We start from the raw sequence: 23,641 nt of genomic DNA on the forward strand, positions 1-23,641 counted from the left end.
GCCTGTTTTTTGACCCGTTATATTGTCAATTTTGGAGCAGGTACCATGTGGCAGTGAGAAGAAAGTACATCCTTTTGTTTTAGGATAAAATATTCTGTAGATATCTATTAAATCCATTTGTTTCATAACTTTTGTTAGTGTCCATGTGTCTCTGTTCAGTTTCTGTTTCCAGGATCTGTCCATTGGTGAGAGTGGGGTGTTGAAGTCTCCCATTATTATTGTGTGAGGTGCAATGTGTGCTTTGAGCTTTACTAAAGTTTCTTTAATGAATGTGGCTTCTCTTGCATTTGGAGCATACATATTCAGAACTGAGAGTTCATCTGGGTTGATTTTACGTTTGATGTGTATCAAGTGCCCCTCCTTCTCTTTTTTGATAATTTTCGGTTGGAAGTCATTTTTTTTTGGATATTAGAACACGACTCCTGCTTGTTTCTTTGGAGCATTTGCTTGGAAAATTGTTTTCCAGACTTTCACTCTGAGGTAGTGTCTGTCTTTTTCCCTGAGGTGGGTTTCCTGTAAGCAGAAAAATGTTGGGTCCTGTTACATCAAAATGTGTTAATCATATTTTAGCAGCATCTCAGTAGTATCTGAGGGCGAAGTGGATCCATCTCTCATGTTTCATAAGACATTGAATTTAGGAAGACATATTCATGAAGGAAATCGGAATTGATTTTCAGACATATAGTTATTATATATGCCAAGTATATTTTGATATGCCATAACACAGAAGAGGGATAAGAGGAAGAAATGATAAATAATATCACATTAAAAGAGATACCACTAAGAATGATTAAGCAAAATGAGGACAAACCAGTGTACAGGGGCTTGTGTAATTATAAAAGCATTTCTGGAAGATATCTTAGAGAAGATGTGAAATTTCAATGAATATCACCAATTGAGCAGGGAGTTGAGCAGATCAATACTATTGTTATCAGTTTTGTTTTGTTCTATACTTTTCTTTTAAACACAGAAACTTTTATAATTAGATTTTTAAATTTACTTTTATTTCACTATAATTTCAAGGATGCTTTTTGTCAAACTGACTTCCTAATTTGTTTTTCACAATGATGAGACTATAGAAAGTCTAAAGTATTTGACGTGTTTAGAATGAATTGTAAAAATAATGTTGTTGACTATCTCTCTTCTGGAGGAAAGGAACAACCCAAGGCTCATTAATCCCAAGGACAGTAAATTAAGCCATCGACTACTTAAATTTCTCTGCACTCAAATAGAGTGTTAAAAAAGGATGTATATTTTTAGAAGGGTGATTCTTCTGGATCTTTCTAAAAGGGAAATACAACAGAAGAATTGGAATTATAGTCAACCAAATAATGTATAAGCATATTCCTGAGTCTATCTTAAACTTTTAAGTGATTTATTCTTTGATATATATTGATTCACATACATTGTCTCTCATAGTGAGTAAGTGTACAGGAAACCTAAAAACTAGCTACAAAAGAAAAATTCAAACTGAAGAATTGTAACAATATTGATTGTTGAGTTGAAAAAATCTAAAATCACTTAGGAAACCAGCCTATGGACTTCCCTTTGAGTACAGGAATAGGTTAATTAAGGTGGGATGATCTACTTTGAATGTGGGTGTCACTATTCAATGTGTTTTGCCTTAGACTAAACAAAAAAGGAGAAGGGAATCTGACACCAACATTCAACACTCTTCAGTTCCTGCTGTTGATATCCCTATGTCCCTGTCATGACGGACAGAACCTTCAAACTATGAGCCAAAATAAACCTTTTCTTCCTTAAAAAATGTTCTTTTTCTCAATCTTGTTTGATTTCAGAACTTCCTTATACAATGGATAACTTATAGAAGAAATGATATGTAAACTCTAGGTCTTTATTTCAATCAAGTTAAAGGAGAGGCTGTAGCATGAGTTCATTCCTCTTTGAATAATACCTTTCATCTATATTTTCCCTAAGACCATCCTGAAGAAAGGGTCACACTGTGCCTCTCATTACCCCATAATGCATTTCTGTAAGGTAGAGTTTCTTTTTCAAAGACAACTGGGAATGAGTATGTATAAGAAAACAAATACCTTGATTTTTTTTTTTCTGCTCAGATTCCTGCTACTCATGGCTTCTTTCATTCTGGTGGTTGAAAGAGTACCGATTATTTCAAGCTCTACAATTTTATATACATTTTAATGAAGTCTATCTAATTTGCATGGTTCACCCTGTTATGCTATGATAAAAATTCTGTTTTCAGTAGATAGCTTGATGTATTCCCAATACATGCACTATAGTTTATCTCCAATTAATGAATGTCTAGTTTTGTATATGTGTCTGTATTTCCTCTAATGATTAGTAAAATCATTAAGAAAAAATCATTTGTGTTGCTTAAATAATGAGGTATTAAAGAGAATATTAATTTCTAGATTATTTCTATTTAAAAAGATCCCATTCTGGGAGTAAGGGAGAAGAATGAGAAGACTAAAGAGAAAATAGTGGAGTTTGGGATAATGAAATATTCTGATGATATTATAATGGTAACATGTTATTCAATGTAAAAGCCTATCATCAAGACTGAATTTTAATGTAAATTGTGACTTTTTTCTGATAACATTTTGTCAGCGTAACTTCATTGCATAATGTGCAACCTCCTTCCATTGTAGACATATGCTAAAGGCATCCATGTAATGCATGTGTGTATGTAGGGGACAGTGAAAATATTTGGAAATATCTATGCTTTCTACACACTTTTGCTCCAAACCTAATATTAGGCTATAGAATAGAGTCTTCTTAAAGGTAAAAGCAAACAAACATGCTCACACACACAACAAAAAACAAACAGCAATAACAAACCATGAGTTTTTCCTTAACATCTTAGATGCATGCCAATTACATGGAAAATCTCTAATTTAAATTCGGATGCTCAAAGATTGAACCACCTACCAAAGAAAATACATGAGCTGGATCTAGGCCTTGATACATATATGTAGCATAAGTGCAACTTGGTCTATATGTGGATCCTGAACAGCTAGAGTGTGAACTATCCCAAAAGCTGCCTGTATGTGGGATATATTCTTCTGGCTGGGCTGCCTTGTCTGGCTTCTGGGAGAGTTTGTGCCTAGCCTCAAAGAGAACTTGATATGCAAATGGATGATACCAATGTAGGGGGGATGTTCCTCACCCATTCAGAGGAGTAACGAAAGGGTAATGTAGGGAAGGATTGTGTGAGGGGTGACTGTGAAGAGGGGTGGTGAGAGGGATGTAAAGTGAATAATTAAAAAAGAAAGACTACCAAATTGAAAAACCTAAAAGGGATGGATAAATCTCTTGATATATATGACCTATCAAGTTTAAATAAAGATAAGTAATTTAATACAAATAAATAAATACATACATAAATATATAATAAGCCAAAATATTTTTGTCTTTTATTTGTTGGTTGATTTCTTTATTTACATGTCAAATGTTATCCCATTTCCTGGTTCCATCCCCCCCCCCCCAAAAAAAAAAAACTCTATCTCATCTCCCCTTCCCCTGTTTCTATGAGGGTTTCCCCCTATCCTCCCACACACTCCTGCCTCTCCACCCTGGCATTCCCCTACAATGGGGCATCAAGCTTTCATAGGACCAAGGGCTTCTCCTCCCATTGATAACCAACAAGTCCATCCTCTGCTACATATTCAGCTAGAGCCATGGGTCCCTCCATGTGTACTCTTTGGTTGGTGGTTTGGTCCTTGGGAGCTCTGGGGGGGATGGGGTCTGGTTGGTTGATATTGTTGTTCTTCCTATGGGGTTACAAATTCCTTCAGCTCCTCCAATCCTTTCTCTGGGTCCTCCACTGGGGACCTTGTGCTCAGTCCAATGGTTGGCTACAAACCTCTGTTTTTGTCAGGCACTAGCAGCGACTCTCAGGAGACAGCTATATCAGGCTCCTGTCACCAAGCACTTGTTGCCATTGACAATAGTGTCTGAGTTTGGTAACTATACATGGGTGGATTCCCAGGTGGGGCTGTCTTTGAATGGCCTTTCCTTCAGTCTCTGTTCCACATTTTGTCTCCATATTTGCTCCCGTGAGTATTTTGTTTCCCTGCTTAGAAGTAAGCAGGACTGAAACATTTACACTTTGTTTTTCCTTCTTCTTGAGCTTCATATTGTCTGGCGAATTGTATCTTAGGTTTTCCGAGCATTTGGGCTAATATCCACTTACCTGTGAATGCATACCATGTGTGTTCTTTTATGATTGGGTCACTTAGGATGATATTCTCCAGGTCCATCCATTTGCCTAAGAATTTCATGAAGTCATTGTTTTCAGTAGCTGAGTAGTATTTCATTGTGTAAATGTACCACATTTTCTGTATCCATTCCTCTGTTGAACTACATCTGTGTTCAAAAAATCCAGGATAGCAAAAACTATTCTCATCAATAAAAGATCTTCTGGAGGAATCACCATCGCTGACTTCAAACTATATTACAGAACAATAGTGATAAGCACTGTATGGTATTGATACAGAGACAGGCAGTTAGATCAATGAAATAAAATAGAAGACCCACAAATGAACCCACACACCTATGGTCACTTCATCTTTGACAAAGGAGCTAAAACCACTCAGTGGAAAAATATTTAACCTATGTGGGAAATTTGGGGACTCAGGAAAATAATATCTCTTTTGTTTCACTTACTTATTGTCACTTTAAAGAGTATGTTTTTATTTTTATTTATGTGTATGTATGTGCCTCTGTGTAGGAATGGGGACATAAAGTCTGAGTACGATTTTTTTGTGGGCCTGGACGTAGAGCCTGTTCAGAACCACTTTATGTAGATGTTGGGAGTCAACAGAAGTCTTCTCTGGGAATATTGTATTATCGTAACCACTAAGCCATCTTTCCATCTCATTATTGCTGCCTCTTTAGGTGTTTTGAAAGATATGTAGCTAATAACATATAGTTTACGTAACTAACATTTCTCCTTTACCTCTAGGACTGCAGTTCCAAGAAATTCAAGAAAGATTTGGTGAGGAATTCTTTAAGATATGCTTTGATGAGAATGAAAGAGTCCTTCGAGCTGTGGGCAGCACATTGCAGGACTTCTTCAATGGCTTTGATGCGTTGTTAGAACACATTAGGACTTCTTTTGGGAAACAGGCCACTCTAGAGTCATCATCTTTCCTATGCAAAGAGCTTCCTGAAGGTACTCTCATGCTCCATTACTTCCATCCTCACCATACGGTGGGTTTTGCAATGCTGGGAATGATTAAGGCTGCAGGAAAGAGAATCTATCACTTAAATGTGGAAGTTGAACAAATTGAAAATGAGAAACTCTGCTTTGATGGTTCAAACCCAAGCAATTGTAGCTGTCTTACTTTCCTTATCAAAGAATGTGAAACTACTCAGATCACAAAGGACGTTCCACAAGGTACTTCCCAAGTTCCTGCAGACCTCAGAATCAGCATCAACACCTTCTGCAGAGCCTTCCCCTTCCATTTGATGTTTGACTCCAACATGGTGGTCCTTCAGCTTGGGGAGGGCCTACGGAAACAACTTCGATATGACACTCACAGAGCGCTGAAGTTTGAGGACTGTTTTGAGATCGTCTCTCCAATGATTAATGCCACCTTCGATAGAGTCTTGCTACGATTGTCCACTCCATTTGTTATAAGGACCAAGCCCGAAGCTTCTGGTACTGAGAATGAAGATAAGGTAAATAACCATGTATTCCAGATGGGTAATGGGTTCTAGTGAAATGAATAGTTATTTCAATAAATTATATATGGGTTGTAGTTGCTATTATTTAGTCAAGAATGTTTTAAGCACCATTTAGAAGATTACTGGTCCCTGGATGTACGTAGAAAGAGTTGGCTATATTCCCAGGCATGTTACATAGTGTCTGCTTTATTTGCTAATTTATTTCACAACATAAAAAGAAGACACTTATTTAAACTAGCCACAAGAATTACAAAATGATAGGACTCAGTAAAATTCCAACATTATCAACTTATGTATATTTCTATGGTCTGACTCAAACTGTGAGAGAAATTTCAACATTGTGGGGTTATCTGCCTTATCTTTAAGCAAACAAAGAGAAAAATATGCTTTATCATGATTATGATCTCTTTGAAATTTCACAGTCTCTGAACACTCCTTTTATGTCATGTATATGTGCTAAAGAAAAGAAAAAATATATACTCTCTAAGTTGGACATGGACTAATTAAATATTAGTATTCAAATTGAGACTTTTTTTTTAAAAAAAAACAACTTCACTACTTGAGAGAACATAATGAATTGTATTTTAGTGTAGATTTTTATCTTTTGAGTTTTCATTTGGAAATCTTGGCCATAAAACTGTAAGTAGCCAATGAAAAGATACTAGAGATAAAACTGAAAGTAGTTGAGTTCCAGCAAACATTTGTCTCTCAGATACATTCTTTTCTTAAAAAAGCTGACAGTAATGCAATATGAAATATAAGAAATATCAGTTGTACGTTTTACCTTTTTGATCGTATACTTTAGTAATCCATAGGAAAAATCATGTTAATTTTTAATGTGGATGTTTGAATGTATACTAATTTAGTTTCCAATAAGGTTTTTTCAGTCTATTTTTCTGTCATGGTAAACAGAGCTATTTTGGGCTATTGCTCAGGATTCTAAGTTACTTGGGGAACTCACTGATTTTTAGAATGTACATGGAGGAAGTTGGTATAACCAACAAAAAAAATTTGAGCAAGTGAATAATTTACCCTGAATGGTCTGAAGTGTCTGCAATGATATATCAAAGAAGAAATGGCTTCTGGAAACCATAGCTAAAGATTTTTGTAATAGTGTTTATTGCTGACTAGTTTTGTAATTTTGTAGTTTGATGGAAGAATTTTAAACAAAGCATTTGAGAAAGATAGAAATATGTAGATTTATTTCAAGTGACTAAATGAAGTGATCTAGAAGATTCATCATAATATTTTTGTCATACAAGTCCTATGATTTGAAATTACTTGGAGATAGACATGAGTTCCACCTTTGCACATTTAAATATTTCAGATATTTAGATATTATATTTTGTTCCTAGTAATACTAGTGATCACAGAAAGATATTTTGTTAACATTTAACTTGTATTTGAAAAGCTCTGTACATTCTGAGGCCTTTTCAGAATGGAGGATACTTAGTAAATGTGTATTTTGGTCTACATATGGAGTTACTTGAAACCTATAGATATTTTTTTATATTTAGATAATATAGAAACTGTCAGTTTTGTTTTTATAAAAGTTCAATATTTGGCTATAAAATTTAAAGTAGTTTTGGCCTTTAAATTAAAGCTAGCTTTTAAAAATTTGCCTGAATGAGAACATATTATAAATGTCAATTCATATCTTCTATAGATTTAAGAAAAAATATACAATTTAAAGTTACTGCATCCGACTTTTCCTCACAAATTTCACTATGCTTGGATTTCTATTTCATTTGTGTATCCAGATAATAAATAGACATAGTGAAATGATGACTCAAATGTCAGGGCCCCCTGCCAATTCAAATAATAAGGAACTGTGCTCATGGAGAGAATGCAATTATCATTTAAACTTGTCAGTGATGGTTAAAAATAATGTGATAGCAGGATTGTTAATTAGAATGAGATAGTAGTCTGCTCTACCTTACATGTACATTCTTGCTCATTCGCTTATATTTGCCAGAATGGGGAATTTGTGAGGGTATAGTTGTTCCCAGTTGATAATTACATAGTTAATGGCATAGCTCTTGAACAGTAGATAAACTTTTGATTTAGTATGTCACCAAATACACTGTACATAGTTTTTTTTTTAATATGCAAGGAGGAAAGAAAATCTGACTAAAAAATTATGTGCTTCTTGTTAATTTGACCTTCATATGAGTCATTTCCTCATAAAATAGATCCTTGATCCATTACTGCATGTGACTGGAGCTTATGCTTCTTTAGTGAGCCTTCATAAGAAAGTGCCATTTTAAGTGCTCCTTTTATTTTATTTTATTTCTTTATTTTAAAGACTCTATTACCACACCCCACACTGAAGTCTATCATTAAATAATGGGGTTATGCATTAAACAGCAATGAACTCTCAGCTGCTGTTACAACAAAGCCAGCAGTTAAGCTACAGCATGCTAAAACATTTGCAGCATTAAAATGCTTTCTATAAACTGTGATCATTATCATTTTGTCTTTTTAGTCTCTGGTTAAGTGTAGGACTGAAATGAACATGCTCATGAGTGATTTCATGAGACATTAATGAAATAAAACCAGCATCTTCAACTCTAACTTATATTCTTTATTTTAAATTTTATTTTTAATTTATTTTTTACACTCTACATTCCATTTCCTGCACCCCCATCCACCCTTGGTCTGCTTCACATCCCACACCTACTCCCTACCCCACCATTTCTCCATGTGGATGCCCCACTCCCACCCCTAAGTTATAATACTCTTAATCCTCCTGTATGAGTTATACATGTGTAAGGGTGGAAACTTTCCTATTTTAATCTTTATTTAAGTTCAACTTCCCTGTCCTCATTTTCTTTCCACATTTAAAAATGGATAACCCTGTACTTCAATCAGTGATTGACTACTGTGAAGAGACAACACAACCATGAGAATTTTGTAAAAGAAAACATTTATTTAACTGCTTATTTAATTACATTTTCAGAGATTTACTCTGTTGTCATCTTGGTAGTGAACATGGTGACATGCAGGCAGACATAGTACTGAAAAAGTACCTGAGAGTTCTACATATAGTTCTTCTGCAGGTGGTAAGAAGAAGGAAAGCCACTGGGCTTTGCTTGGTCCCTTGAAACCTCAAAACCCACTGCCAGTGACATATTTACACCAGTGAGACCACATTTACTCCAATAAGGTACACTTCCTACTCCCTCTCAAGTAGTGCTACTCCCTGATGGCTAAGCTTTCAAAGATATGAATCTTTTGGGGGCCACTCTTATTCAACCTGCCACAATTCACTCCCTGGTCCCCATAGGCTTACAAATATGTCATAATGCAAAAAATGCATTCATTTCAACTTCAAATGTCCTCATAGTCTACCACAGTCCAACATTTTACAGTTCCAAAATTTAGAGTTTCTTTTGAGACTTAAGACAACCTCTTACTGTAACACCCTACAAAATCTGAATATAAAAGCAGTTCACAGAATTCCAATATGCAGTAGCATTTGATATGTATCTTACAATCAAAAAGTGAGAACAAAGAGAATCCTGAGCATATAGTGGCCCAAAACAAAATCTAAAATCAGCAGAGCCAATTTCAAAGTCTGCATCTCCATGATGGTGCTCCAACTCCTTTCAGCTTTCTTGATGGTACATACTTCTTCTTTTGGAATGGTTCCGCACCCTCTGTGCAGCTCTTTTTTGGCAGGTATCCAATGATTCTAGCATCTCCCAAATTTTTGGGTCTCCAAGGCAATCCAAACTTCACAGCTTCAGCCAATGGTCTCTCTGGTGCTCTAGGAAGGGACACTCCAACATATGCCTAGCCTCTGTGGCTTTTTTTTAGCTCTCTCCCCCCCTTTTTTTTTTCTTCAATTTTTATTATATATTTTCTTCACTTACATTTCAAATGCTATACCCTATACCCTCCCCCTGCCCTGCTCCCCTACCCACCCACTCCCACTTCTTGGCCCTGGCTTTCCCCTGTATTGGGGCATACAAAGTTTGCAAGACCAAGGGGCCTCTCTTCCCTATGATGGCCAACTAGGCCATCGTCTGTTTTAGCCCCTTTCTTGTATTTTTGGCATTAAAGCCAGAACCACATGGCTAAAGTTGTAAAATTTTTACTGCTGGGGCTGATACATGACCCTTTGTTCAAATCAATCAGCATCAACTGTTCATTTCCTTCACTGTTTAATCTTTTCTTTAGTTCCTTTTCACAAGTTGGAAGCTTAGCAGTTGTGTTCTTGCCCTGAGGTCACCACTCTATTTATTCCATTTAGCACTAGACTTCTTTAAATTTTTATCTCCTTGAGCACTAGACTTAGTTCTATTATACTTTTGGTGTTTCTCTTCTCTTCAAACTGCACATTTTTATTTTTCCTTCCTCAGGCTGATTCTTTTAATAATAGATCTGTATAAGAGTGACCAATAATTACCAGACAACACAGTCATTGGAAAAAAAATCTTAAATTTAGCCTCAGCCTGATTTGTTTTGTTTTGTTTAATTTAATTTTATTTTATTTTTATTTTTTGACCAGGGGAGAAGGCAGCCATATTTTTCACCAAAATATAATAAGAACAGTCTCTAGGCCACTTACTAAACATTTTTCCTTTGAAACTTCTTGAGCTGTGTTGTCATAATCTATGTAGCTCTCAGCACCATTCTTCCTACTAGAGTGGGCTCTTAAACTCCACTTAAAGCAATCAATTGCTTTCCTAACACAGAATCCTAAAATCCATCACATTGTATCCTCAAGCATCATGGTCAGGCCTATTATGGCTATTCTCTGCTCCTTGCGACTAACTTCTTTTTTATTCACTATGCTATTGCTATAAAGAGACACCATGACCATGGCAACTCTTATAAAGGAAAGTATTTAACTGAGGCTGGTTTATAATTTCAGAGATTAGTCCATTGTTATCATGGCATATAGTATGATGGCATGCTGGGAGACATGGTTCTGGAAAAGTACCTAAGGATTCTAAATCTGGATCCATAGGAAGAGAGAAAGCCACTGATCCTGCCTTCGGTTTTAAACCTCAAAATCCACCTTTGGTGACACACTTCCTTCAACAAGATCACACAGACTTCAGCAAGGACACATCTTCTAATCTCTCCCAAACAATGCCAATCCCTGAGGGCAAAACATTCAAATTTAGAAGATTATAAGAGGGCTTCTTATTCACACCATCACACATAGTTAATCATATAAAACTTTTTTAAAAAATTAAAGTTTTATGTGTGTATGTTTTGCTGGCATGTATGCATATGCATCTGATATTGCAAGCTGCCATATCAGTGATGGGAATTGATTAAAGGCCTGCTGGAAGAATAGAAATGCTCTTAGAGGCTGAACCATTTGTGTAGCCCTTTATTGATTGTCTTTAAACTGATTTACCAACAATGCATATTCAGTTAGAAAGACATCTTTGGTTGTGATTCGGTATCTTTCACATCATTCACATCTATCATTGTTGTAGACATTTATGAAATAGATTCTTTTTAGGTTAAATGGTCTGTGGTAAACTTGAAAAGAAGTCGAAAATTAACATTTCTTCATAGAAACATGAACCACCGACAGATACTCTAAGGTTTGTTTCCATGGAGCTGACATTCATATAAAGAATCCCATGGGTAGTGACCCACAAAGTCTTTCTCCGTGTAACCTCACAATGCTCGGAGAAAGTGCCAGCTGACTCTAAGAGAGATGTTTCTGGGACACTGATTTTAGTTTAATTCTATAAAATTTCTGTCATATTTTCCACCTCGACATGAAGAAACTTAGAATACAATATTTGTACTTATTTATAAATCATGCTTAATACACCTGATTAAGTACCTGTCTCATCATTGTAACAAAATGCTTGTTAAAATTTACAGAAGAAACATTTATTTTTGGCTAACTTTTTTTCAGAGGTTTGTCATCCATTATAGAAGAAAAAGCATGGCAGAAGCCATTGCTGCAGGAGATTGTAGTAAAGGCTTTTCACAATTTTTAATTTATTTTTATTATTGCATTTTTTTTTCTTTTTACAGTCTAGTCATTACCCCTTTCCTGGTTTGTACTCCCATAGTTCCTCATCTCATTCCTCCTCCCTGTTGTCTTTAAGAGGATGTCCCCACCCTATACTCCTCTGCCCCACCAGACCTACCCGCTCCCTGGGCACTCAAGTCTCTTGAGAGTTATGGGGGGGCGGTCTTCTCTCACTGAGGATAGAGCAGGCAGTCTTCTGCTATATATGTTTGGGGCCTCAGACCAGTTCTTGTATGCTGCCTGGTTGGTGGCTCAGTGTCTGAGAGATCTCAGGGGTACAGGTTAGTTGAGACTGCTGGTCTTCCTATAGGTTACCTTCCTCAGTTTCTTTCAGCCTTCTACTAATTCAACCGTTGGGGTCCCCAACTTCAGTCCATTGGTTGGGTGTAGGTATCTGCTTCTGTCTGAGTGAGCAGCTTGCTGGGCCTCTTGGGGACAGCCACTCTAGGTTCCTTTGTATAAGCACTCCATTGAGTCAGTAATAGTATAAGGCCTTAGAGCCTCCCCTTGAGATAGTTCCCAAGTTGAGCCAGTCACTGGACCACCTTTCCATCAGTCTTTTCTCCATTTTTATCCCTGCAGTTTTTTTCACAGGAACAATTCTGGGTCAGAGTTTTAGACAGTGGGATGGCAACCCCATCTCTCCACTTAATGCCCTGGCTTTCTGCTGGAGGTAGATTCTTTAAGTTCCCTGTCCCTACTGTTCTGTTTTCATTTAAGATCCCTCCCTTTGACCATCCAGGGACTGCCCCACTCAGGGGTACATCCCATAATCAGTCACCAAATGCAGAGACTATTGCATACGCCAGCAAGATTTTGCTGAAAGGACCCTGATAAAACTGCCTCCTGTGAGGGTTTGCCAGTGCCTGGCAAATACAAAAGTGGATGCTCACAGTCAGCTATAAGATGGAACACAGGGCCCCCAATGTAGGAGCTAGAGAAAGTACCCAAGAGCTGAAGGGGTCTTCAACCCTATAGGTGGAACAGCAATATGAACTAACCAGTTCCCCCAGACCTCCTGTCTCTAGCTGCATATGTATCAGAAGATAGCCTACTCGGTTATCATTGGGAAGAGAGGCCCCTTGGTACTGCAAACTTTATCCGTCCCAGTACAGGGGAATATCAGAGTCAAGAAGTGGGAGTGAGTGGGTAGGGGAGCAGGGCAGGGGGAGGGCATAGGGGCCTTTTGGGATAGCTCTTCTATTCAGGAATTTTTTCCCCTGTGCCCCTATCTTCGAGGTGTCCCACCACTCTCTCCTCTATAAGATTCAGTGTCTCTGGTTTTATGTGGAGTTCCTTGATCCACTTAGACTTGCCCTTATTACAAGGAGATAAGAATGGATCAATTCGCATTCTTCTACATGATGTCCTCATTCTTAATAGCTGAATAGTATTCCACTGTGTCAATGAACCACATTTTCTGTTTCTATTTCATGGAATAGTTTGTGGAAAATTGGTATCAGGTCTTCTGTGAAAGTCTGGTAGAATTCTGCACTAAATCCACCTGGCTCTGGGCTTTTTTGTTTGGGAGGTATTTAATGACTTTTATTTCCTTGTGTGGTCTGGGCCTGTTAAGATAGATTACCTGCTTTTGATTTAACTTTGGTATATGGCATCTGTCCAGAAAACCATCGATTTCATCCAGATTTTCCAATTTTGTTGAGTATAGGCTTTTATAGTAGAATCTGATGATTTTTTGAATTTCCTGTTTCTGTTGTTATGTCTCCCTTTTCATTTCTGATTTAATTAATTTGGATACTGCCTCTTGACACTTTACTTAGTCTGACAAGGCACTTATCTATCTCGACAAAGAGCCAGCTTTTGGTTTTGCTGATTCTTTGTATTGTTTTCTTTGTTTCCATTTGGTTGATTTGGCCCTGAGTTTGACTTTTTCCTGCCTTTAACTCCTCTTGGGTGAGTTTTCTTCTTTTTGTTCTAGAGCTCTCAAGTGTGCAGTTAAGTTGTTAGTGTAACATTTCTCCAGTTTCTTTACCAGGGCACTTTGTGCTATGAAATTTCCTTTTAGTACTGCTGTCATTGTGACCCATAAGTTTGGGTATGGTATTGCAACATTTTCATTAAATTCCAGGAAGGCTTCATTTACTTTATTTCTTTTTTTAATATTTATTTATTTTTCTTTATATACACTTAAAATGCTATCCCGAAAGTTCCCTACACACTCTCTCTGCCCTGCTCCCCTACCCACCCACTCCTACTTCTTGGCACTGGCATTCCCATGTACTGGAGCATATAAAGTTTGCAATACCAAGGTGCCTTTCTTCCCTGTGATGGCCGACTAGGCCATCTTCTTCTACAAATGCAGCTAGAGATATGAGCTCGGGGTACTGGTTAGTTCATATTGTTCCACTTATAGGGTTGCAGACCCCTTCAGCTCCTTGGGTGCTTTCTCTAGCTTCTCCATTGGGTGCCCTCTGTTCCATTTTAGATGACTATGAGCATCCACTTCTGTATTTGCCAGGCATTGGCATAGATTCATATGAGACAGCTATAACAGGGTCCGTTCCGCAAAATCTTTCTGGCATATGCAAAAGTGTCTGGGTTTGGTGGCTGATTATGGGATGGATCCCCAGGTGGGGTAGTCTCTGGATAGTCTATCCTTTCATCTTAGCACCAAACTTTGTCTCTGTAACTCTTTTCATGGGTATTTTGTTCTCTATTCTATGAAGGAATGAAGTATCCACCCATTGGTCTTCCCTTTTCTTGATTTTCTTATGTTTTGCAAATATCTTGGGTGCTCTGTGTTTCTGGGCTAATATCCACTTATCAGTGAGTGCATATCTAATGATTTCTTTTGTGATTGGGTTACCTCACTCAGGATGATATCCTCCAGATACATCCATTTGTCCAAGAATTTCATAAATCCATTGTTTTTAATAACTGAGTAGTATCCCATTGTGTAAATGTACCACATTTTCTGTATCCATTCTTCTGTTGAGGGACATCTGGGTTCTTTCCAGCTTTTGGCTATTATAAATAAGGCTGCAATGAACATAGTGGAGCATCTGTTCTTATTGCCAGTTGGAACTTCTGGGTATATGCCCAGGAGAGATATTGCTGGATCTTCCTGTAGTATTATGTCCAATTTTCTGAGGAACCTCCAGACTGACTTCCAGATTGGTTGTACAAGTTTGCAATCCCACCAGCAGTGGAGGAGTGTTGCTCTTTCTCCACATCCTCGCCAGCATCTGCTGTCACCTGAATTTTTGATCTTAGCCATTCTGACTGGTGTGAGGTGGAATCTCAAGGTTGTTTTTATTGCATTTCCCTGATGATTAAGGATGTTGAATATTTTTCAGGTGCTTCTCAGCCATTTGGTATTTCTCAGTTTAGAATTCTTTGTTTAGCTCTAAACCCCATTTTTTAATGGGGTTATTTGAATTTTTGGAGTCGCTTTTTGACCTCTTTGTATATATTGGATATTAGTCCCCTATCAGATTTAGGACTGGTGAAAATCCTTTCCCAATCTTTTGGTGGCCTTTTTGGTTTATTGACAGTGTCTTTTGCCTTATAGAAGTTTTGCAATTTTATTAGGTCTCATTTGTCAATTCTTGATCTTACAGAACAAGCCATCGATCTTCTGTTTAGGAATTTTTCCCCTGTGCCCATATCTTCAAGGCTTTCCCCTACTTTCTCCTCTATTAATTTCAATGTCTCTTGTCTTATGTGGAGAACATTGATCCACTTAGACTTGAGCATTGTACAAGGATATAAGAATGGATCAATTCGCATTCTTCTGCATGATAACCGCCAGTTGTGCCAGCATCATTTGTTGCTGTCTTTTTTTCCACTGGATGGTTTTAGCTCCCTTATCAAAGATCAAGTGACCATAGGTGTGTGGGTTCATCTCTGGGTCTTCAATTCTATTCCATTGATCTACCTGTCTGTCATTGTAATAGTACCATGCAGGTTTTATCACAATTGCTCTTTAGTACAGCTTAATGTCAGGAATGGTGATTCCACCAGAGGTTCTTTTATTGATGAGACTAGTTTTTGCTATCTTAGGTTTTTTTATTTTTCCAGATGAATTTGCAAATTGCCCTTTTAATCTCAGTGAAGTATTGAGTTGGAATTTTGATGGGATTGCATTGATTCTGCAGATTGCTTTTGACAGGATAGAAATTTTTACTATATTAATCCTGCTAATCCATGAACATGGGAGATCTTTCCATCTTCTGAGATCTTCTTCAATTCTATCTTCAGAGACTTGAAGTTCTTATCATACAGATCTTTCACTTCCTTAGTTAGAGTCACGCCAAGGTATTTTATATTATTTGGGAGTATTGTGAAGTGTTTTGTTTTCCTATTTTCTTTCTCAGTCCGTTTATACTTTGTGTAGAGAAAGGCCATTGATTTACTTGAGTTAATTTTATATACAGCCACTTCACTGATGCTGTTTATCAGGTTTAGGAGTTCTCTGGTGGAATTTTTGGGGTCACTTATATATATTATCATATCATCTGCAAATAGTGATATTTTGACTTCTTCCTTTCCAATTTTATACTTTTGATGTCCTTTTATTGTCGAATTGCTCTGACTAGAACTTCAAGTACTATATTGAATAGGTAGGTAGAAAGCGGGCAACCTTGTCTACTCCCTCATTTTAATGGGATTGCTTCCAGTTTCTCTCCATTTAGTTTGATGGTGGCTACTGGTTTGCTGTAGATTGGTTTTATTATGTTTAGGTATGAGCCTTGAACTCCTGATCTTTCCAAAACTTTTATCATTAGGGGGTGTTGGATTTTGTCAAATTCTTTCTCAGCATCTAACGAGATGTTCATGTGGTTTTTGTATTTGAGTTTGTTTATATAGGGGATTATGTTGATGGATTTGTGTATATTAATCTATCCGTGCATTCCTGGGATGAGGCCTACTTCGTTATGATGGATGATCGTTTTGATGTGTTCTTGGATTCGGTTTGCGAAGATTTTTTTGAGTATTTTTGCATTGATATTCATGAGGGAAATTGTTCTGAAGTTCACTTTCTTTGTTGGATCTTTGTGTGGTTTACGTATGAGAGTAATTATGGCTTCATAGAATTATTATGGAGTAAAGCGTTTTTAAGCTTCCATGGTTATATTGGTTTTCTATTGTTTTTGTTGTTGTATTGTTTTTGTATTATTTCCTTGGTCCATGGTGATCTGATAGGATGCATGGGATTGTTTCAATTCTTGTTCTAGTTCCAGCTTGCTTTGTGTCTCATCAAATGGTCAGTTTTGGAGTAGATACCATGAGCTGCTGAGAAGAAGGTATATTCCTTTGTTTTAGGTAGAAATGTTCTGTAAACATCTGTTACATCATTTGCTTCCAATCCTTTATTAGTTTCATGGTGTCTTTTTCAATGACCTGTCCATTAATGAGATTGGGGTGTCAAAGTCTCCCACTATTGTTTTGTGGGGTTCAATAGGTGTTTTGAGCTTTAGTAAAGTTTCCCTTATCAATGTGGTTGCCCTTGCATTTAGGATATAGATGTTCAGAATTAAGACTTTCTCTTTGTGGATATTTTTCTCTGATGAAGGAGAACTGTCCTTCACCATCTGACTTCATAACTTTTCATTGAAAGTGTATTTTATTGGACATTAGTATCGGAACTGCTGATTGTTTCTTGGGCCCATTTGCTTGGAAGACTTTTTTTCCCCAGGTAGTGTCTGTCTTTGTTATTGATGCATGTTTCTTGTATGCAGCAAAATGCTGGATCCTGTTTGCTTATACAGTCTGTTAGCTTCTGTCTTTTTATTGAGGAATCATTTATGCTGCGAGATATTAAAGACAACTAACTGATTGTTAATTTCCTGTTGTTGTAGGTAGTATTAATGTCTGTGATTCTCTTCTTTTGGCTTTATTGTGAAATGGTTAATTCCCCCCTGCCCTTTGGTTTAAGCACCCTCCTTGTGTTGGAAATTTCCTTCTACTATCCTCTGTAGGTTTGGATTGGTAGGATTTGTTTTTTTTCTGGAATATTTTGGTTTCTCCATCTATGTGGATTGAAAGTTTTGATGGGTATAGTAGCCTGGTCTGGCATTTGTGTTCTCTTAGTGTCTGCATGACCTCTGTCCAGGTTCTTCTGTCTTTTAAGGTTTCTCTAAGAAGTTCTGTTTATTTCTCTTTGGTTTGCCTTTATATGTTACTTGGCCTTTTTCCCTTACAGCTTTTAATATTCTTTCTTTGTTCTGTGTGTTTAGTATTTTGATTATTATGTGACAGGATTTTCTTTTCTGGTCCAATCTGTTTGGTGTTCTATAGGCTTCTTGTACATTTATGGCCATACATTTTTTTTAGGTTGAGAACATTTTCCTGTATGATTTTGTTGAAGAAAATTTCAGATTCTTTGAGCTGGGAATCTTTACTCTCCTCTATTCCTATTATTCTTAGATTTGCTTTTTTAACTGTGTCTTGGATTCCTGGATGTTAGAAGCATTTTATGTCATGAATTTTCTTTGACCATTGTGTCAATATATTTTAAGGCATCTTCTATATCTCAGATTTTCTCTTCTATCTCTTGAATTCTATTCGTGGTCTTGCATATATAATTTCTGACTTCTTTCCTAGGTTTTACATTTTACATTTCCAGGATTGCCTCCATTTCTGCTTTTTTTTTTTTTTTAATTGTTTCTACTTCTACTTAGGTTTTGGAAATCTTTGTTCAATCCCTTTACTTTTTTTGATTGTGTTTTCCTGTATTTCTTTGAGGGATCTATTTGTTTCCTCTTTAAGAGATTCTACCTGTTTACCTGTGTTTTCCTGTATTTTTTTCAATGAGTTATTTATATCCTCCTTAAAGGATTCTATTAACTTCATAAGATAGGATGTTATTTCAGCTTTCTGATTTTTAGGTGTGTTTGTATATCCAGGGCTTGCTGTGGTGGAAGAACTGATGATGCCAAAGTAGATTGACTTCTGTTATTTATGGTCTTATGTTTCCCTTTTGCCATCTGATTATCTCTGGTGTTATCTGGTCTGGGTGTGTCTGTCTAGAGCCTTCCTATGTCCCAGGGTTGTTGCAGTTCTCCTGGGAGTCCTATGGCCCTGGCTATAGCAGACCCTCCTGTGAGGCACTTCAGACTGTTGTGTCTTCAGTGGAGCAGTCAAGCTGTTGCCCTGAATGTAGGTGTTCTTCTGGGAGTTCTTTGGACCCTGGTTTCTTTAAAAGAACAGCTAAGCTGGTGATCTGGGCAGAAGGCACAGGCTGGAAGGGAAAAACTTATTTTTTCATACCTAGCAGTCATTGGTTAACAATAATACCTTGGCCTTCTCTACCATACATTCTGGGATTTGCATAGCTTACTCATGTACAGATCTTGTATACAAGCTTAGAACTTTAGAAATATTTCTTATTTCTGAACACTAAAAGTATTATTTTATCTCATTTTCCCTTACATATCCCATAAAAATTACGCACATTTATTTAAAAGTAAGAGAAATAGTCTATACTGCCTTTGGCAAATTATAGGCCCATTTCTCTGTTGATTCAAGGTTATATATATATATTTTTTTTTACCATGAAAATGTATCAAAATTCTATAGATGGTTGGTCACAAACCTTCCATTAATTCAATCAAGTTAAATAGCTTCACCTTTTGGTCTCCAGGTCTCTTTTACTTCCATTTATTTTACCTTGTACTGTAGTGATTTATGTACAATGTTTAGCTGTCCTAAACAGCAATAACTACAATAGTAAAATTACTACTAATAATATTATATATTAATAAATGTTAGTATTAATACAGTGGTAACTACTACATTCAATATTTTCTTTAGCTAAATTGCTTTATGTTGTTTATGATCTCTTACTTATTTCTTATAAGTACTGTATCATAATCATATATAATAATATGAGAAAAGAGAGGTTTTTTTGATTGTAGATATTTCAGTTGGGAATATGTACATATAAGACATTCCCAAACTGTATTCTGTGGGCTGCATAGTGCTCAAGATAGCACTGTGTGTAGCTCAACAGAAAATAGTATATTTATTTAATGTATTATGAGATTTTTTTTTCCAACATAGATGTCTGTTATTTGCCATCTCCAAGACAGAGAGAAGACTGCTCCATGTACAGCATTGGTTTGCCTGCAGCCCAGGGAACCCTGGTTTTGGTAGTCATGGAGAAAGCAGAACAGATTGGAAAATTTCCTTTCTTACCTTGTTTCTTTGTTCCTTTGTTCTCCTCTCTGTTTCTTTCTTCCTCTTTTTTCTTCCTTCCTTCCTTCCTTCCTTCCTTCCTTCCTTCCTTCCTTCCTTCCTTCCTTCCTTCCTTCCTTCCTTCCTTCCTTCCTTCCTTTCTTTCTCCTTTCCTTCTTTCTTTCTTTCTTTCTTTCTTTCTTTCTTTCTTTCTTTCTTTCTTTCTTTCTTTCTTTCTTTCCCTGTCATCCTTCCTTCCTTTCTCCCTCTATCTCTTCCTTCCTTCCTACCCTTTGTTCATTCTTTCTTTCATTCTTTCTTTGTAATTGAACTATATGTTTTTTTAAATTGAACGTTGTAAATAACTATTTTGTGTCAAGACGTTGGACACGAGAAAATGAAATTAATGCAAATATAAAAAATCATTTATGATCTAATGCCTTATAAATGTAGTGTGGAGGCAGATTTATATGTATTTTTATTATGACTGAAGTGAAGTAGGACTTGTCACTTGGGGCCATGTGTGAAATCCCATTCTCAGCATCCATTTTTTGCTCAAATTCTCAGTTTTAGTATTCCCAATTTGGAGGTTTAGATTTAAGATGTTCACTTTTAGAAACATCTTTGAGAAACCATGGTATTTCCCCTAATAACTATATTTTTATTTTTCCATATGTATGTGATATAAGTACGTTTTATGTGTAATGTGTATTGAGATGTTCACATGTGTGTTTAAGTATGAGCATGTACAGCAGCCAGAGGAGAACAGTTTCATGTCGTCCTCCATCAATGTCTTTCAGTTGAAAGACTATCTCACCAGTAAAACCAAATAATCTTCCCCCTGCATGGGACATTTAACTTCACCTGTGGCTTGTGATATCCCAACCATTTATGAGTTGGTAGTGATTAAACACACAATTTTTTATGGCCAAGTAAGCATTTTATCAACTGAACTACATCACCAGCCCAAAAAATTCCATATTTATCTCCATTTTCTTTTAAAGTAAGAGACACTGGCAAGTCCTTTATATCTTAAAACACATATTGTAACTGCTTAGTTTTTATTTTTTAAATCAGTAGTTTTGCTGTTCTGCCCTCAAGCTTGAGTCCTGCTTCCCACTTTCATGTGTGGGCTCTCACATAGGTGTCAATTTGTTTGAAATATGCTCATTTAAGACCATAAAGAAGTTGCAAACTAGCAAAATGTATCTTCAAATTTTCTGCAATTACTAAAACTTTACTATTTGAAATCAAATTCTACACTTAGGTCTAAAGTTTAAGTTTGTATTTTTTCTTTTCTTTTTTCTTTTATTAATCATTTTATTCATTTACATTTCAAATGACATCCCCCTTCCAATTGCCCCTCCTCAAACCCTGCATCCCATCTTCTTTTTCTCCTTTCCCTTTCCTTCTATGAGGGTGCTCTTCCACCCACTTACCCACTCCCACCTCATCACTCTACCATCCCCCTATGCTGGGCATTAAGCCTCCATAGGACCAAAGGGCTCTTTTCCCATTGATGTCAGATAAGGGCTGTCCTCTACTACAAATGAATCTGGAGCCATGCTTCCCTCCATGTATACTCTTTGGTTTGTAGTTTAGTCACTGTTAGCTCTGGGTTGTCCAGTTAGTTGATACTGTTCTTCGTATCCCCTTAAGCTCCTACAGTCCTTGCCCTACCTCTTCAATTGGGGTCCCTGGGCTCCATCTGATGGTTGGCTTTGAGTATCTGCATATGTGTTGGTCAGTCACTGGTAGAACGTCTCAGAGAACAACCATATGATGCTCATGTCAACAAGCATTTATTAGTATCAGCAGTAGTATGGGGGTTTGGTGTCTGCAGATGGGATGGATCACTAGGTGGGGCAATCTCTAGATAGCTTTTCTTTCAGTCTGTGTGCCAATTTTTGTCCCTGTCTTTCCTTTGAACAGGGACATTTCTGGGTTAAAAGTTTTGATATGGGCTCGTGAGATGGCTCAGTGGGTAAGAGCACCCGACTGCTCCTCTGAAGGTCCAGAGTTCAAATCCCCGCACTTACATATAATAAATAAATATATAATAAATAAATAAATAAATCTTTAAAAAAAAAGTTTTGATATGTATGAGTGGCCCCATCCCTGAAGTGGGGGCTGTGCCTATCTATTGGAGGTGTCACTACAGGTTTTATTTCCTCTTTGTTGGATTTCTCAGCTAAAGTCATCACCATTGTGTCCTGGGAGCCTTTCACTTCCCTGGAGTATGGGACTTTTTAGTGGATACCCCCAGTTCCCCATCCCCCTTTGCTACATGTTTCTATTCCATTTCTTGACCCTCACTTTGTATTTTTAAGAACAAAGATTATCCCACAGTCACAATTCCATTACTAACCTTCCACAATTATCTCTGAACATATATCCAAAGTATAAAGTTGTCATCAATTTTTTCTACTTATGTCAAGAATTATATTTGTAGCTTATTTTTCTTAGAGTACAATTGCTACTAAACAGCTATTTTTGGATTTCTTTAGCATCCTTTCTTCTGTATTGTCTTGGTAAATCTCTTCAACCTAAATATGCCCTGCCTCAGCAATGAAAACACAACTCAATTAATATGAATATGTGCTGTGTGCCTAGGTTGGGCAGATCTACTGCTGCACTACCATCTTCTCCATCTATGAGACCCCTTAGAACTTGTGCTTTCTCCAGGCCATGTGCTTCTGCTCCACTCTTCTTCTTCCTCCTCTGCATCCTCTCCCTCTTCTATTTTCTCCTTCTTCTCTAGCCTCCCCTTCCACTTCACCTTCCCTTTTATCTGCCCAATCATCAATTCTCCTTCATTTTACAAATTAAGGTGGGAAGCTGGTTTACAGGAAATCACCTGAGTGATGACTCATTCCTTGTTCACAACCACTCACAGGAGAACGGAATTAACATCAAATATAATCAGCCCCCGGGATATCCACAACACTGTATAGATTCTTTTTGTGTGTGTGTGTGTGATCTCTTATAAATTTGTCATCTACATTTTATATGATTTGATTGTATTGATCCCTTTAGTTCAGATACTAAAGTTTTAGATTGTGATTGTCAGCAAGATGAATTTTACTGTTTTGTGCTCCAAGTCAGAATCTATTATATAATCTACTTTGAACATCTGCAATTCCTGACTCAAAATTTAAAGTTGGAATTAGAGGTGACCCAGTATGCTCTGCTTCCCTCCCCCCTTTTTGTTATTACTTTGTGAAGGTATCCTGTGTGCTGATCTCTTCATCTGGTAATTACTTGAGTTCAATAGTTTATTTGAACAATAGAGTAACTTTTTAAAATCAACATTTTAGTCCACTTCTATTCCCAAATCATTTTAAGCACCAAGTATTGGCTGTGTTTCTTTCTTTCTTTTTTAATTTTTTTTATTAGGTATTTTCCTCATTTACATTTCCAATGCTATCCCAAAAGGCCCGCATACCCTCCCCCCCACTCCCCTACCCACCCACTCCCACTTTTTGGCCCTGGCGTTTCCCTGTACTGGGGCATATAAAGTTTGCAAGTCCAATGGGCCTCTCTTTCCAGTGATGGCTGACTAGGCCATCTTTTGATACATATGCAGCTAGAGTCAAGAGCTCCGGGGTACTGGTTAGTTCATAATGTTGTTCCACCTATAGGGTTGCAGATCCCTTTAGCTCCTTGGGAACTTTCTGTAGCTCCTTCATTTGGGCCCTGTGATCCATCCAATAACTGACTGTGAGCATCCACTTCTGTGTTTGCTAGGCCCTGGCATAGTCTCACAAGAGACAGCTATATCAGGGTCCTTTCAGAAAAATCTTGCTAGTGTATGCAATGGTG

The 23,641-nt window shown here is 37.1% G+C and overlaps 1 protein-coding gene across 2 annotated transcripts in view; it reads left to right on the plus strand.

Moving 5' to 3' along the window:
• Positions 1 to 23,641, plus strand: part of Gucy1a2 (guanylate cyclase 1 soluble subunit alpha 2) — a 303,087-nt gene that overhangs the window by 115,140 nt on the left and 164,306 nt on the right. For both annotated transcript variants that reach the window (XM_085844383.1, XM_085844384.1), the window contains one exon: positions 4,946 to 5,664. In XM_085844383.1, the coding sequence (XP_085700509.1) occupies positions 4,946 to 5,664 (719 nt within the window). The remainder of the gene's footprint in view (positions 1 to 4,945; positions 5,665 to 23,641) is intronic.

Source organism: Mus caroli, unplaced genomic scaffold, assembly GCF_978045245.1.
Source record: "Mus caroli unplaced genomic scaffold, Mus_caroli_1 scaffold_11, whole genome shotgun sequence".
NCBI classification, from domain to species: Eukaryota; Metazoa; Chordata; class Mammalia; order Rodentia; family Muridae; genus Mus; species Mus caroli.